The 18,703-nt window shown below is 42.1% G+C and overlaps 1 protein-coding gene across 1 annotated transcript in view; it reads left to right on the forward strand.

Annotated features, from left to right (window-relative positions):
- synr (sayonara) overlaps positions 1–15,362 on the forward strand; it is a 128,919-nt gene extending 113,557 nt beyond the window's left edge. Inside the window, exons 6-8 of the mRNA XM_068227768.1 lie at positions 954–1,058; positions 11,540–11,618; positions 15,052–15,362. Of these exons, the coding sequence (XP_068083869.1) occupies positions 954–1,058; positions 11,540–11,618; positions 15,052–15,362 (495 nt within the window). The remainder of the gene's footprint in view (positions 1–953; positions 1,059–11,539; positions 11,619–15,051) is intronic.
- The last annotated feature ends 3,341 nt before the right edge of the window (positions 15,363–18,703 follow it).

Raw genomic sequence — 18,703 nt, forward strand, 5'->3', positions numbered from 1 at the left:
GTCAGACGTGCTGCAATAGCAACTTCTGGCCTAGTGAGGAAAACAACGGCGAACTACCTCACTTCTCACCTTGCCTAGTATAGCTCATTTCGGCGGTTTCCTTATAACCGCATAACCTATGGTGGTGCTTTTTGATAATCCAAACAGCTTCTGGGTTGATGCTCTAACAAACAAATAAACACACACATGTACGACAACACTTCACTAATTACTGCCTATTTACAAAGGACTCTTGTCCTTACAGCAGGTCTCTGGCTGACAGTCACTACCAGTCGTTTCACTCAACAGCTCCATGTAACTAGGTTCGAATGCACGTTCCTTGGCTATCACAAAGCACGATGATGGTACACTTCGCTCGAATCCAGACGGCACTGGTAATTCAAACAATCAACCATCAATTCACATGACCGCTCCACACTATGAACTACTCGATACATGTCATTCGACAAGATAACAATTCAGTACAACTCAACATCAACTCCTCTTCGAGGCCAACCGGCTGTTATATACCCCGTGATAAAGTTCTAGTGTTTTCGGTTTACGACCAGAATACGAGTGATGTAGTTGTGCCTTCCAAAAATGTACGGAAACAACAGACGAAGCAGACAATAGAAGTAAGATCGTCCCGTGCCCACAGACCGGCTAGTAGCGCCCAGTCTAACTCACTCGTCTCTTCCAGGAACCACCGAAAGGACTTTATCAGGTCTGACAGTCGCATAACTACTGTACATAACATTATTATCGGAGGACACGGAAGATGTTTTCATGTTAGGTTACAAACTGTGATTGCATAAATTCAAAGAAGTAGGGTGGGTCTTTTCACCTGAGTTATGATCACACTCTGTAAATACAATACGCATTTCTGACGAAGTAACTATAACATCGCACTGTTTTTCATAATCTTCCCGTCATTTTCTATAATCGCAATGAACATTTTCCTTCACGTGTTTCAGACCATGCAGAACACTCTCCAGAAGGATGTAAATGATGTCGATCAGAAAGTTGGAGAGGCGACTGCAGCTCTAAGAGCAGTTAGACTGGGACTCATACGCAGTAAGGTAAGATCCAGGCATTTAAGGAAACGGACAATCTAAATTGTATGTTAGTAGTGTGGTCTTATTTGTTCTATACTGTGAAAATGTCAAGAAATGTATGATGAACCAAGAAAGTTTCGTATTAGTGTTGCCAGCATAACTAGCTTCTTCGAAAACTTTGTGCCTTACCGAACGGGAATAAATGGTTTTAAAAAAAGCGGCGCCGGCGGTTATATATGTATTTCAGGAAGAACTTCATCGATCATTTGAGTTCATCCGTTCAAAGTTATTTTACTGTTACTACCTAATATTAATTTAATTTTACAATACTAGGAAATTAACTATATAGAGAGAATGTCTTCTAACAATAGCTGCCCTAAACCAAGGTCTACCACGAGGTACAGCCCAATAATAAGTTTGAAAGTGAAACAACCATTATTAAAGAATTCTTTTTACTGATAATGATAAATCTAAAGGCAGACACCCCGGAGAGGAAGTGCTGTATTTTATTTCTGAATAAAACTGTACAGGTGGTAGTGTAGAACGTTCAAAGAGTCCCTTAATACATTTAGGGCTATTTCTTGTATTATTTATTACTAAGCACAATGTGCATACATACTTAAATGCGTAAAACGTACGGTTGTTATTGTTTGAGTCATCAGTCCATAGACTGGTTTGATGCAGCTCTCCATGCCACCCTATCATGTGCTAACCTTTTCATTTCTACGTAACTATTGCATCCTACATCTGCTCTAATCTGCTTGTCATATTCATACCTTGGTCTACCCCTACCGTTCTTACCACCTACACTTCCTTCAAAAACCAACTGAACAAGTCCTGGGTGTCTTAAGATGTGTCCTATCATTCTATCTCTTCTTCTCGTCAAATTCAGCCAAATCGATCTCCTCTCACCAATTCGATTCAGTATCTCTTCATTCGTGATTCGATCTATCCATCTCACCTTCAGCATTCTTCTGTAACACCACATTTCAAAAGCTTCTATTCTGTTTCTTTCTGAACTAGTTATCGTCTATGTTTCACTTCCATACAATGCAACGTACGGTACATGAAAGATATAACTTCATCTCTCATTGGTAAATGTTGAGAAGTAGCGTTCTGAAACACAGTTTAATAGATGGTTTCGTAAACATGCCATGCCACAGAGTCAGCAGGTACAGTGTGGTTCCCGTGGAACTCGTGGACGCCGATGTACATGTTGCATAACTTGCAGTTTTACTACTTCCGTGTTGAGGAACTCTTCTGAAATCTACTGAACCTTTCGCCGTTTGTTTTTCCCCAGTAAAGAAATCGATGTGGTAGTATCAGGAAGTACAAAATTGAATGTGGTCTTTATGTACTCCAAGAAGAATGACTCTTTGGCTATTACACAGTATATCATCGTTGGGCCTAGAAAAACCGATATGTGATAATATTTCAGCTGAGAACTCTGACCAGAAAGGTTCTGTCATCTAAGGTTCAGTATTGCATATATTGCGGATTTTCGCTCGAAGAGATACATGTGCTCCAGGGCAGTATTTCACCCCTTAACATTCCCTCATGGCGGCATTTCGAGGCGCAACGACGGTGTCATTTGGTTCTCCGCATACTGTATTTTGAAAACTGGACTACTTTGTTTTAGTTAACTAGCCTTTTTGTTCTATAGCCTTCTTATGTTTGCTACGTTCACTTTATTTCTTGTACTCTAGATATGATTGAAACATTGACTAATAAATTTGTAACTCTTCCGCGAGCACCAAACAATAGACCTATAACTTACCAAACTCTTCACATTGTACACTGACTGAGCAAATGTCATGGGATAGCGGAGCACTTTTGCGCAGGTGTGTTGTCTGCGCACCACACGTCCAATGTGCCAGCGGCAGTTTGTATAGGAGACCTTGTGAGCAGTGGCTGTTCATGTGACAGGTGTAACATGGGACGTCGGCGTGAACTGACACCGTTCGAACGGGGTATGGTGGTCGGTGCCCGACGTATGGGAAGTGCAATTTCGGAAGTGGTGCGGGAATTCTGCTTCACACATTCAACCGTGCCCAGGGTGTATCGTCAATGGTTGAATGCGGGTGTCACCGCCCACAACAGACGAACGACCGGCCGTCCAGCCACCCTCGATGACCGTGACCGGCGACATCTGAGACGGATTGTCAATAGTGACAGACGGACAACCGTGCAACAAATCACGGCTCAGTTCAACACAGGCCGTGCTAGACACGTCTCCCAGTGGACGATCCTTAAGAACATGGGTTCTATGTGGTAGGGGACCCGGCACCGCACACAGATGCCACTGTTAACCCAACGTCATCAGGCACAACGACGCGCATTTGTCGCCAGTGACCAGGGATGGACACTGGAACAATGGCGTAACGTGATATGGTCGGACGAATCATGACTTCAACTGCACCATGCCGATGGGAGGCACCGTGTATGGCGCAGACCACATGAAGCGATGGATCTCGTCTGCCTCGAAGGTGTGGTCCAGGGCACTGGTGTCTCTGTTATGGTATGGGGTGCGTTTTCCTGGTATGGAATGGGCCCCCTAGTTGTTCTGGAAGAGACTTGGAATGGTACGCGGTATGCTGAGCTGCTCGGAGACTATCTCCACCCATTTTTGACCTTCCAGCGCCCAGACGGTTCTGCGGTGTTTCAAGATGATAACGCGCCGCCACATAGCTCCCACGTCGCCCGGGAATGGTTCCAGGAACATGCAGCGGAGTTCCAACGACTGTCATGGCCACCTAGGAGCCCCGATATGAACCCTATCGAGCATATCTGGGACGTCCTGGAACGCAGGCTCCGTGCCATGGATCCTGCACCCACGAACAAACCAGCATTGGCGGCTGCTCTGCAAACTATTTGGTATCAGCTGCGTCCAGAGGACTACCAGGGACTTGCCGACTCACTTCCACGGCGTCTCGCTGCAGTTCGCAGGGCCAGAGGAAGCCCCACACGCTATTAGGTGACTATCCCATGACATTTGCTAAGTCAGTGTATTTCTCTTCCAGATATCTGAAGCAAGGCTCATAGTGCTTTCTTCTTTTCTTCATCAACCACTTTGTCATGCGAGCTCTTTCAAATATTATTGGGTCGAGTGTCAAGCCATTGTCTACTTTCGATCGATAGCTATTTTATAAACACATCCAGTAGTCTTCAGGTGACCTAGAGAGTGGTTGCGCCGTTTGAGTTACCTAGCAGTCAGCTTACATTCGGGAGATCATGGGTTGGGACACCACTGTCGGCAGTCCTGATGTTCTTGACACCAGGCAAATGCTCCCATTATCACCAGAAGATCTATCTGTTTCGGCGCGACGTAAAGGATATGGTAAAAATAATAGTCTTCAATTGGTACATACGCTACTTCATGCACTCCAAATCCACATTTATTTAGACAATCAGCAAGTTATTGTTTTAAGATTGAGTGTTCATCCTACCTTAACATAAATCACAGGAAAACGTAGAAGAGATTCGGCCCTTCGAAAATAGGCTAAAGAAAGGGAAACGAAGGGTGTAGGCTTCCCTTGCACAAGTAAGTGTAAGCAATGCCACGGCTAAGCTAGGAGTCCCGTGATCATCAATTCATTCCCTGGGATTTCTCCTTTCTATCACCTCGTACGACAGGTAATCAATCAATCAATCAATCAATCAATCAATCAATCAATCAATCAATCAATCAATCAATCAATCAATCAATCAATCAATCAATCAATCAAATCTCATTTGATTTTCATTTAAGTCTGTCAACCTGATGGTAGATACCCTATCAATTCTTTACCTGGCCTTCTCTTAAATTATTTCAAACAACTTGAAAATTTATCTAGCTTCTAACTTGGTAAGTTATTCCAGTCCCTAATTCATTTTCTTGTGAAGGTATATTTTCCCCAATTTGTCCTGATGATGATGATAATGATGATGATGATGATGCTTGTTTTTTAAAGGGGCCTACCAATTTGTCCTTTTTTTTTGCTAGTTGCTTTACGTCGCACCGACACAGATAGGTCTTATGGCGACGATGCGACAGGAAAGGGCTAGGAGTGGGAAGGAAGCGGCCGTGGCCTTAATTGAGGTACAACCCCAGCATTTGCCTGGTGTTAAAATGGGGAAACCACAGAAAACCACCTTCAGGACTGCCGACAGTGGGGTTCGAACCCACTATCTCCCGAATACTGGCTACTGGCCTCAGTTAAGCGACTGTAGGTAGCTATCGAGCTCGGTGAAATACACTTTTACGGATATTTTAGAAAGAGCAGAAATGCAGTCGGTGTGCTGTTGAAGAATGTCGAACGTTTAAAAATTAAAAAGGACACTCTTTTTAGAGACCTGAAATTACACAGAAGGAAATGCAAATAATGTCAAGTTCTCAGAATGTCTATTTCAATAATATTATTACTATGATATTATAAAATTATGCAGTCCTCTATGATTATTGTCTATAATGTTAGTTAATTCGTTAAATTTTAATCAACATTCATACACAGTTTTTCTTAATCTGATAAGCAATAAAAAGTTATAATTACTTCCTTTCGCCTTCCATGTTCCCTCCCATTTCGTCCCTTACTATTTTCTCGAAGCCACAGTCCGTATATATTCCGATCAACTATTTTTTTTAATGTGCCTTCATTAATTCAACCAGTAGTTCGTCCTTCATTTCGGGAGGTAAGGATCAATTCAAACTTACGTAGATAACCAAAGCACTCCAAGAAAACTGAGAAGCGGGAAAGTGGGAAGAGAGAAATCACGTCTGTGAAAACTAGGAAATATTTTTGCTGAGCGAAAACGCTTAGCCGGCACGGATCACGGAAAAGCACTGAAGGTCACGGCGAATGCCGTCGACGGAAGTGTTGGAACTCATCACTTCGCGTACAAGGCGACGATATTTTGTTTTCATGGAAGATGCCGTCAAGTCACGGATGTCGCCGTCATGTCCCAGAGATGTATGAATCGACCTTTATCCTCCAGGTGCAAAGTAGTTATGTCTACAGCACACTTTCTTTCTTTCTTTTTTTTTCTTTTTTTGCGAGTTGCTTTACGTCGCACTGACGCAGATAGGTCTTATGGCGACGATGGGACAGAAAAGAGCTAGGAGTGGGAAGGAAGCGTCCGTGGCTATAATTAAAGTACAGCCCTAGCATTTGCTTGGTGTGAAAATGGGAAACCACGGAAAACCCTCTTCAGGGCTACCGACTGTGGGGTTCGAACCCACTATCTCCAGAATACTGGACACTAGCCGCACTTAAGCGACAGCAGCTATCGAGCACGGTACACAGCCCACTTAGTAGCGAGGTTACGGACAGGGCAATCCTTAAACGCCTACTTCTCAGGGGACTCGGTGACCTGTTCGGAGATAACAGCACTTTTCAGCGTGAAGAATAAAGCAACTACAGTATAAATACAGGGCGAGTCCTACAAGGGTTGCCGCCCTTCCTGCATGCCGCGTTCCGGTAAACGAGAACGCAGTCACTGTCATACCACTGCAGTCAGCCGGCGTCCGTAGAAAACCTGTCAACTTTGATTAATGGATAATCAGTTTGAAACACAAGTAGAAAACCAAACTTACCCCTATTATAGCAAGGGTTGAAAATTATCTCCCTGAGAGTGTAGACAAGTGTTGTAACGTCTGGTGATATTCCTGTTCACTCCCTGCAAATCATTCTCATTATTATTCAAATGTTCTAAGTGAACTGCATTTGAAAATCTACAACACATGAAACTACGTTGCTCAACACTTATCAGCCATAAAATACATGACAACGATCAGTTGCAGTACATTTGTATAAGAAGCAATTACGCTGTAAGTAAGCTTATCGCCGACTAACTGAGGCCATGACATCACTGGCGGCTATTGCGTCATCCACTCGCCAAGACACGGCACAGGAAATAATATTTAACTTGGCCGAGGCTGTAAAACGCATCTCAAATAGCCTGTAACAGGTGGATCATTACATGTACTCAGAATGTATTCCAATTGGCTTATTCCAAGTGGCTTTACGTCACACGGACACAGATAGGTCTTATGGCGACGATGGGATAGGAAAGGGATAGGAGTGAGAAGGGAGTAGCCATTGTCTCAAGATACAACCCCGCATTTGCCTGGTGTGAAAGTGGGAAACCACGGAAAACCATTTTTAGGGCTGCCGACAGGGGGTTCAAACCTACTGTCTCCCGAATGGAAGCTCACAGCTGCGCCACCCTAACCGCACAGCCAATTCGCTCGGTAAAGTGTATTCCCCCAGGATGTTAGTATAGTAAGTGAGATTGAAAAATGGTGCAGCAACGCTAACACAGTGAACTCGCAATTACGATCAGCAGTATTCTGTAAGAATGAAGTTAGTTCTCGGACGAAACTGTCTCAACATAGGTTTATTTTCAGACTGACTTTGTTGTACGGGAGAGAAAATACGAAGTGAACTGCATTTTAAAATCTACAGCATATGAAAATACGCCACTGAACATTTAATTCATTCTTCGAATAATTCATAAGTTAACAGTAACACACATGAAAGTAGTGAGATTGACTGCCTGTACAAAGTGGTGGGAACAGTTGCACTTGAGTACCGTAAAAAATAGATAGAGGCTAAGATAGGAATAATTTCCATGTAAGAAGCTTTGCGTATAATCCGGCATCGGTGATGGAATCATACTAGGTGAATGGAATAAGATAGGTTACCTGAAACTTGGCCGTGGGAGAAGGTAAGATAATTAGAGAAGACCAAGCTGGCAATGGTTACACCAGATTTTTATGATAAGACGCCATGGAGCTAGTTGTAAATAGAGGATTGTGGAGGAATTCAGTTAATTTACAGAGGCCTGCAGACAGAAAATGGCGTAACAGTCAATAAATATGTTGTATGTCAAATAGCCAAATATATCCTAAATTAGGTCACTTGCTTCAAAACATCGACAATAATTTGGTTCACGAATTCATCTTCAGTCTGATAAACGTTCTTGCTGCTTTACTGCGTTTTTATCCGGCCCCGTGGCTAGCTGGTTAGCAGGTTGGCCTTTCATCCAACGGATCTCGTGTTTGATTCCCAGCCCGGGGCGATATTTTAATCTTCATTGGGCCGAGCGAGTTGGCCGTTGGGTTTGGGTTGCGCAGATTGAGCTTGCATTCGGGAGAAGGTGGGTCGTAATCCCACCATCGGCAGCCCAGATGATGGTTTTCCACGGTTTCCCATTTTCACACCAGGCAAATATTGAGTCTGCAACTTAAATAAGACCACGGCCACTACCTTCCCAATCCCAGCTCTTTCCCATTCTTCGTCGCCGAAATTCTTCGATGTGTCAGTGTGACGTTAAAACCAGTACCAAGAAAGAATTTGCATTAGTTAATTCCTCTTGTTCGGGGGCTGAGTGTTTTCGGCTCCATAACTAAAAGGTTAGCGTGCTGGGCTTTAGTCACAGGTGTCCCGGGTTCGATTCCTGGCAGGGTCGGGAATTTTAACCATACTGTAATAGGTTAATTGCGCTGGCATGGGGTCGGGGTGGATGTGTCGTATTCATCATCGTTTCATACTCATCACGACGCGTAGGTCGCCTACGGGCATCAAATCAAAAGACCTGGCAAGCCAAACTTGTCCTCGCACACTCCCGGCATTAAAAGCTATACGCCATTTCTTTTCAGCATTAGAATTCATCCTACGTAGTATCCCATCCCATGCAGGTCGCCCATGGCGTCAACTCAAGTGACCCTAGCCTTATTTTAATGTAACTTTTAAATCATTTTCAACACCATGTAATTTGCTTTACGTCCCACTAACTACTTTTACGGTTTTCGGAGACGCAGAGGTCCCGGAATTTTGTCCCGCAGGAGTTCTTTTACATGCCAGTAAATCTACCGACACGAGGCTGACGTATTTTAGCACCTTCAAATACCATCAGACTGATCCAGGTCAGAAGGCCAGCGTCTCAACGGTCTGACACTCAGCCCGGCAAATCATTTTCACTAATGATAGAATTTAGATTCCGAAAAGCGATAATAATTTTGAATTTGTGCTGATAGACACTATTGTATTTTGAATCATCGGCACTGCTTTAAATATATCATTGTCATTACGAATCATACAAATATATCACAATGTTTGTTGGTTCATCAGTATTTTCTTCAGGCATTGAAAGAACTTAAATTATTACTGTGAACTCAAAACCTCACTTTAAAACGACTACTGGCATATTCAGCACAAAATTTACAACTCTCTGCAAGCGATTATGCAGCAGATTCGTAAATGTAAAATATCCTAATAATTGACGTTCATAACCCCTTGAAATTCATAGGATTATGTCCCTTCGACATCACATTATAACCTTCATATGAAAACAAACCCAGCGGAACTTCCCGTTGGACCGATCTCGATAGCTGCAGTCGCTTAAATGCGGCCAGCATTCAGGTGATGGTGGGTCCGAACCCCAACTGTCAGCAGCCCTGAAGATGGTTTTTCGTGGTTTCCCATTTTCACACCAGACAAATGCTGGGGCCGTACCTTGTTTAAGGCCACGGCCGCTTTCTTCCCATTCCTAGCCCTTTCCTACCCCATCATCGGCATAAGACCTATCTGCGTCCGTGCGACGTAAAGTAACTTTTAAACTTTCCGTTGGGGCCTTGGTCTACCAAGGGTACTGCTAAGCAGCCAGGTAGTCTTCAGACACTGGAGTATCATATGGCCAGCGTAACGTCATCCTCAGCCGCGAGGCTTTCTTGATCGGACCCGCTACCTCTCGTAGCAGACAGCTCTTCAGTTGTTCTCAAGAGGCTGGGTGAACCTTATTCTAGTTCTCAGTCTATTACTGGATTCCCTGGAATGGCAGAGAATCGAACATGGGGCCTTTGGGAAAGATGCAGGCAGCTACCCCTACATCACTGGCTATCATGTTATTTATATGCCAATCCAAAACTTCTAACAACAGATACATAAACACGATACCGTCTCGTATTTAATGCACTGCCTGCAATATACACTACTCTAAATCAAGTTTGTTAGGGGCCTGTTCTGTTTGCTGGAGTCAGCAATTCTGCATCTGTCTCTTGGCATAGGCGAGAGCAAAATACAGCTTCCGCCAAAGTATAATCTCATTCATGGTGTGACAGTGTGGGAGGTGCTTAGGTATGTCTGGTGCTGAGTAATGACATTCGGAGTACTACTAGTGCTTCTGAATGTTATGGAAGGTGCTACTCATAGGATTGTTTGTGCTGCAATAGCACTTTCTTGTCCAGTAAAGAAAGCAATGGCAAACTAACTTGAACCTCATTCTGCCTAACATGCTGCATTTTTGCCACTACCGTGGTGTTTTTGGTTTCCCTAATACAGTACAACATAATCTTTGGTGGTGCTATTTGAGGATGCAACCAGCCTTCGGACTAATTTGTTTATAACATGTCAGAAGCAGAGTTACATATTTAGGATGAAAATAAAAATCCTCAGCCTGTTTCCAGACATTCGACAGGGTCAGATATGGAATGAATGAAGCCCCATCTAGCGGCGAGAATAGGAATTGTGCCGACTACCGAAGCCTGTCGTACTCTTCTGGGGCAATGATTAATGACTGACGGATGAAATGAAATCATATTGCAAAGTGTTGCTGGAATGAAAGATGACAGGGAAACCCGGAGTCCCCTGTCCCACCTCCGCTTTGTCCAGCACAAATCTCACATGGATTGACCGGGATTTGAACCACGGAACCCAGCGATGATAGGTCGGCGCGCTGCCGCCTGAGCCACGGAGGCTCCACATATATAGGATATAAAATTCAAAAATTTCTATAGAAAATAAATACAAATAAACTGTGCACCAAAGGTTCATATTGTGGTGCACCAGAAATTAGTAACGTTGAGTGCATTCCTTGTCGCCTCAAGCAGCTCATTCTCAGTACATGTGGCAGGACAAAGATGACATTTTAGCAGATGGGCCGTAGTCTGTAATTCACCACAGTGTCACGAAACAGAATCCACAGAATGTCCCCACTTGTGCAGATTGGTCTTGCACCTAGTAATACCGACCGCAGCCTATTTAGAGATCTCCAAGTCGTCCATTACTCCGTATGTCTAGTTAGTAATTCTTCACAAGGTTTTTTCCATCGTCCAAGATGCTCAACCCTAGCTCGCCACAAAGTTAGTCTTGTTTCAGACTAATGATCTAACGGACAGACAGAGTACTACTTAGTTATATTCGAAAGAGTTTCTTGTGCGCGAACGTCTTTGGATTTATTTCTGTCTCTCCCTCTAAAAACCATGACGTGTTTTGTTCTTGTTTTTCTTTTCTTAGACGATTAACATTTCGAGAGAATTCCATTTTCGGAAAGCCTCTTTTTCCAAATTTTAGTTATGCTCTTCTTTAGTGCCTGCATTACCCATCGAACATGTGTCTAAATACCTATAACTATACTGTATTAAACGTAGCTCAGTCAATGACTGGTTGTAGCTAGCCACATGATATTTCTTCCTGCAGTTTATACACCGATAGGACAGTTAACGCCGATGGATGTCTCCTTGTCCACAGATGGGTGATCTTCCGGTTCAGTTACCTCTCAACGGAAGTGTTCTTGGCCAGTTCGGGCAGCACGCGGCATATCCTTCAAGTAAGTACTACTTAAACCACACATCCAAATACTAATTTACATTACATTATTTAATACAATTGTAAACTAATACAGTCACTATCAGCATAGTGAGTTTCACTTCAGTATTTGGCTAACGCTGACAGATGACCGACCAGTCTTACCACTGTTAGATCAAAAGTTATTTCTATTCGACGGCATATTTTACGTGGATATTTTTTTTGTAGATTCACTTTAATGTCATTTTATTCATTGCTATTGATAACTGAATTTAGTTTCCGAAAATCTGTTTTAATACTTTTGAATTTGTTCTGATACATCTTATATGTGTATACTATTGTATTGTCAATCATTAGCGCTGTTTTATATGTAGATTTGTCATTTTATGACGACTACGCATCATATTACATTATTTGTTGGTTCGTCAGCATTTTATTGAATAGAAATTTGGCCTCCCTTCAATTATCTTTTAAAATTCAGTGTTAATCAACGGCAATCAAAATCTTTTCTAGGAAGAAACTGCAAATGTGTTATCGTGAAATAATCAGTGGCAACCTAGAGCGAGTTGAAGAAAATAGAAATCTAGGAGCAATAGTTGATCACAAAATTAAATTTTAGTCTTTTAAATCAGAAATACTAATAAATTTTAAAATACCAGTAGACAGCTGTATCGTTTATTATTACTATTATTAGTTATGGACAACTAAATAGCGGGTTTGAACTTATTAATGCAATGTTTTTTCTTTCCATATCATTCATTTCCTGAGATCATTTCCGAGTTCATATGTCCATCATCTACATATTCTTCTAGATTTCTTCGCAAATTTAAGTTTGCTTATTAAGCTTCTATTTTTTTCTGTCTTGTGTGGTTTCTTCCTCGATACCAATTTCTTCTACATCTTCGTTTATTTCCACTAACCAATTGTTGCATATTTTCAGGGATAGTGCTAGGTTTAGAAGTTCGATTGTCAGCCTGTTCTTTCCATTCTCAGCAGGTGTAGGCAGAATTTTAATCGCCGTTTTGTAGCCTATCTGTGACTTTCTTCCTATGAGTTAATCCATTTCCTCTGGTTTCTTTCCCATCGAAATTCTATTTTCGTACTTTGATCCTAAGATTTTTCTGGGAATTTTCCTGTCTTGTTAATCCATATGTTATTTTGATTTTTACCTGGTTCCAGTTATCATGGTTTCGGATGCATAAAGTGTGTCTGGTTGATGACTGTGCTTAAGTGTCGTAATTTTGCATATTCGTATTTAGATATTTGGTCCTACTTATTGTAGGTGATTTTGTAAACTCTCTTCTTTATTTGATTCCTGATTTCTCCCTGATGGTTCGTAATTCCACCTTGATAGTTGAAGTGATCTACTAGGAAGGTTTACAGAATTTGATTATTAATGATTGATTGTGGAATTTGGAATTAATTCCTTCCATATGCGTTCTTTAAATGAATTTTGGAAGTCTACTTTTAGCCGCTATTTCATAAGGATATTTCTATAGACTGGACTGGATATTGTCCGTTGCCGGGAAAGGGTACAAGGTGATCTGCAGGAGCTAAAATTACAAGGTGATTTTTTTTGTTTTCATGAAGTTTGTCAATATTTATCGTTTTCTAAATGTTTTCTCGAATCATTTTTTCAAAACTGGATTAAATATAAGGGCCGTTAAAAAGAGCCGGAACGTATAAAATGAAAACCTGCACTGTTACTTCAAAATGATTGCCCAGCACTGTTGAGGCACTTGTCTCACTGCGACACAAGGCGGTGAATTCCTGAGGCTGCGTTTTGAATCAGTTCCGAGCGTACTGCTTAAGGTCGGTGTCCGAGGTAAATCGTTTGCCTCTCAGAACCTTCTTGAGCTCATCTTGGACTCTTTGAGTCGCGGCGACCCTGCATGCTCTCTGTGGAGACTTTATCGTTTTGACTTGGGTTAGAAGTGATGGCACTATTTCTCATCTCCAGCGACCACTCCTGATAGGAACGCATTCCCTTCCTTGGCACAGCGCAGCAGATGTTCAAGAGAGAGGTACATTCGGCATGCTTCCTGTGCTGGTTGAATTCTGTGAGGCACCCATTGGGCGCACATTAAGCGATATTTCAGTCTCTCCTTAATGTTGGCGTGAACATTTCCGACGCTCACTCCGACCTCTGCGCCAGTGGCTGCTACCGTAATTCGCCGGTCTTGTATAATGAGGGAATCCACCTGCTGGACAATGACATCGGGCATGTGGTGTGGCATTTCAGACCGTGCATCATTGGTCAACGTTATGCGTCCTTGTGCCATGCCTTGATCCTCGAAACGAACATGCTGTAGTCTGCGTACACTTGTGTCATTTTTCGATGAATTTTCATTCCCTTCACTCTTGCTCTACACCCCTTTCCTCTCCTTTTGAAGCCTCCAATTCACTGTTGTCTTCACGACTGGGTGCAGTGGACGATCAACGCGTACGCATGTTCGCTCTATCGTCACGTGGTGTGCACCCATGTCCCTCCAGCGGTGAGTTTGGGATCTCCGCGCTCTTATAGGGACCGCACCTTCTTCAGCAGGAAATACTGCATTACGATCCATTTCAGCGGTTTCAACTGTATAGCTTCCGGCTCATTTATTTTTGAATGACCCTCATAGAATGGGGATAGTCCATTTCCTCGTCAGACAACGGTTCTGAGTTCGAATGGTTCAGAAATTTGTCCCAGAAGTTTAAATTGCGATGTTGCATTGGTTACAGTTTTGATTAATTTCCTTGTTTTCCTGTTGATTTGGCTAATGTGTTGAATAGTGTATCTATGGAGTCATACGCTATTTTGAAGGTATTAATATTCTTCAATGGTCTCATCCACCGAGTTGCAGACCTTCTGAAAATGTACCATCTACGTGATCTGCATACCAATTTCGACTATTATACTGTGAATCATATCCGTGGGTTAGCCGAGTGGGGAGAGGAAGAGGGTGTGTCAGAGTGGGTGTCCTAGGTCAGTGGTCAGCTGCCTGACTCAACGAGATAGGCGATGGGTCAGGTGGAGAGCAGTTGGTTATCAGTGGGAGGGAGTGGAAGAAGAGTGGGTGCCTGAGTCAGCACAAGATAGTCACGTACAGAAGAATGACTGTAAGGATGGAATAAGAGCAGATGCCCGAGGTTGTAGGTCATCTGCGATGGAGGTAGGAGGGAACACCCACGCTGACACACACCTAGAATGAGTATACATTTTAGTGAATCTCATATTGATATTTTGTCACATTGTTATTTTTATCTGTATTTTCTCCAATTAGATCCACTAGGTTATTTAACTGTACATATCTGGAGAAAATAAAGGTTTATGCACGTAGAATCGTATCCAGTCATGACTTCTGATCTACCCTGTACGAGGAAAAGAAATACAGTATTCTTTTATAATTCCTTGAAGTTCATGATATAATATCATATTTAATAGTCCTAATGTGGAATTTTCTTATTTTCAGCAGGTCTTCCGAATGGACCAAGAAGAGATGTACCACGACGGTTGACACATTCAGCTTTATTTGCCGCTCAAGACCCAACAAAAAGCCAGCTTTACGCTCCCAACGGTCGACAGAAAGAGAGATCAAAAGGTTTTGCTACATCTTCGACCGATAAAATGCAGAAAGAATTCCAACGGAAGTTAGAAACGCGAGGCAACGTGTGGTCCAGTCGCCAACTCGAACAGCAGGTCAACTATTGGCGTCCAGGAGATAGTCCTCAACAAGTACCACAGGCTATACAACCTGCTCCACCCCGATACTCCAACTATTAAATGACTATTACATAATTGTACATACTCAGACATACAATGGCATTTGTGTATTGTATCTCCTCAAAGACTGAGCTCATTAAAGCATTGTTCAGTGGATAAAATCACATATATTCTATGATAGATGTATGCTATGAATGCGTGGGTAGAATACCGTATAGAGGACATCCTGTAAATTGTAGAGCAAGCTGAAGGAGAATGAACCTTTTCTTAAAATACATGTAACATAGTTTCTCTTCTAATTCTGTGAGGTATAGTTTCAAAGATACAGCCCGTTGCAATTGTGGTGAAAGTGAGGAGTGGCTGGCAGGTGACACGGACGCAGCTTGGCACGTTTTCTTCAAGCAATGGCTCCGTAGCCTGGGTTGTCCGTTGTGTACATCAAAGGGAACCAGCAGGTGACTCGCACTTCACACACTACGTGTGCGTTTTCTATCTCAGGATTGTTGACAAGGCGACCACGTGTTGGTACGGTGCGATGCTACCAAGTCCATTATCTGTTCTCACACTGTTCTGAGTTTGGCTTGTTCTACTATTTAATGGACGACCCATATCATTATTTACTGAGCATACGTAATTGCAATCAGTAGCGGCGATAAAGGGGGAGTGAGTGGAGCAGTGCCCCCCCCCCTACTTTGTGAAGAAAAATTAAATATTTAATCCATTTAAGACACGTAAAACTAGGAAGTTCTAAAAAAGAACAATTTATACAAATCTTGTTATTTAATACCTAATTCTTCTCTTAAATTTCTTTAAATATTAAGGGAAAACGGAAATACTCACAAAATATCATTCGACGCAGCTAACTGATTTTTCAGCACCACAGCAAGTGGTCGAGACACGCACAGCAGCGTGTAGAAGCGCCATTAGTGTTTGATGGCACAAAATCTTAGTTGCGCACATGTGTGATTCAGGAGTATCTGTTCAAAAGATGCCATTTCCACTTTAAGGAAGTAGTGTGAGAAGCCCAAAAGACGTAAAATAAAGGGCACATGGAACGTTCCCATGATCGGGTATGGTGCTATTTTTAAGGATTTACATTTGCCTGGTCTGCATTGCTCATGGCATTCTATAGTATACGACTACTGTAATTAATGCAGAAGAAATACTGATTTACTTCTTGGAAGTGTAAATAGCAACTTTGGAACAGACACTCCTCAATTGTTCCTTTGGTGAAAGTTTTATCTTTTAGCATTGAATACAAACTCAAAAAACTATTACTGCCACAGTTAAGTTGGTAAACTGTCAACTTTTACTTCTCCGCCGAAAAACATACCATTTTGTAGCTACTTTGTTCTATTTAGTTTTCTACCCCCAGTCCCCCTGTACTTGTCTGTTTTCTATACATTTCTGTGCCCCCCCCCCCTCCTTTTCTAATTCCCAATCGTCGATACTGACCGTAATGAACTTCACATATGAATCACCAAAGTTCCAAATGCTTCATATCCAGCAGTACATTTTTTTTCTAGAGAATTAAACGAATATTGTCCTGAAATTTCTAGAAGTATTCTTAAATAATCCCATACTCCTAACGGTCAACAGAAGGAGAGATCAAAAGGTCTTGCTACGTCTTCGACTGATAAAATGCATAAAGAATTCCAATGGAAGTTAGAAACACAAGACAACCTGTGGTCCAGTAGCCAACACGAGCAGCAGGTCAACCACTGGTGACCAAATACTGTAACCAAATATAATTACATTCTTGTACTTGAGAAACCAGATACCAGTACACATTACCTAACGCATTGGGTACGCGGTTTGCGTCATGTAACTGTAGGTTACATTCCGGAGATGGTGGTCTCGAACCCCACTCTCAGCAAATGCTAGCTGGGATTGTACCTTAATTTAGACCATGTTCATTTCCGTCCCTGCCCTATTGCATCGTCCCTAAAGGAGCTAACTGAGTGGTTGTGGCGTTAGAACACTTGCGGTTATGTATTTAAGCTCACAATGTTTTGACATAAGTAAAGCCCGGAGTTTGATGCATTAACAGGTTGGATGGCAAACTACTGTAATTTGGCTAGTAGAAAGTGTCGGCGACCCACTCTTCCATAACGTAGCAAGAGTAACAGATTATAAGGGTTCTGATGGACCGAACCCCTTATGTTTATGCAATCCCCAGAGCACTATCGTTATGAAGGTAGACTTTATTTGCTGCTCGCTTCAGTAACTTTGCATTCTAACCTATTAATGCATGAAAGACCGGACTCTAGACATAAGCATGTCTTATAGCTGAGGGGTATGAGAAAATTTGCGTCACGAAATTAGCGATACAAAATGTGAGTGCCGTGATGTTACCTAGCAACCGTGCGGGCTATGATGGATAACCATGACTTGACTGAGAGACGTATATAGTATTGTTTTATCCCAGAGACCTCATCTCATCATACTCTAGAGCAGTGGTATTCAAACGTTTTTTTGTTTGCGTACCTCCAAAATCCAATTATTTCACCTACTTACTTTCGAAGTACAAGTATATTGTGTTTACACTAGAAATAACAAATGACTATTGCTGGATGCCAAATAATATTAACTATAATAAATCTGTCATCATCTTCCGCAAATTATCCCGCTTGCTCAGGGTCCCTGTAGGCTCGGAGGCATGAAAGAGTTACGGCCGGGTATTTAAGGTTGCATGTCCTTCCCGACACCCACCCCACAAATACCAGGAATCGAACCACGATCGAACCGAGATGACAGACAAACATCTAAACCGCTGTACATCGTGATCCCCAATAACAATAGTGTAGTGTATTTTACATAACATATAACATAACATCACATCATGTCATATATCATATCATGTCATGTATCATGTCATGTCATACGTCATATCATGTCATGTCATATCATATCATATTCCGTAACTCTTTCTGAGTACAGTTTACAGAAGAAACCCAAAACGGAGCGGCAGTAATGGCCGGAGAACTGTTCCTGGAATTTTCATCGCTTAAGGACAGTGGGACAAAGAAAAATGCCAAAATAAGACGAGGAGTTAGGCAAGGATGTCCACTGTCTCCTTATCTCTTCAATATGTTCATCGAAGAAGCCATCGCAGTCATGAAGGAGAAAACAACTGGGATCAAAATTAATGGCAAACAAGTACACTTTATAAGATTTGCTGATTATATTGCCATACTAGCAGAAACAGGTAAAAGTATGCAGAGAATGATCAACATATTAGCAGAAACTTTAGGCAAATGGAACCTCAAAATTAATACAAGGAAAACAAAAACCATGACAATATCTAAAGACAAGAAAACACCTGTAACACACTTAAAAATTGACCCTGATAAAATAGAACAAGTGAAACAGTTTTGCTACCTAGGAACCCTGATCACGAA

This window comes from Anabrus simplex, chromosome 5 (assembly GCF_040414725.1).
Source record: "Anabrus simplex isolate iqAnaSimp1 chromosome 5, ASM4041472v1, whole genome shotgun sequence".
In the NCBI taxonomy this organism is placed as follows: domain Eukaryota; kingdom Metazoa; phylum Arthropoda; class Insecta; order Orthoptera; family Tettigoniidae; genus Anabrus; species Anabrus simplex.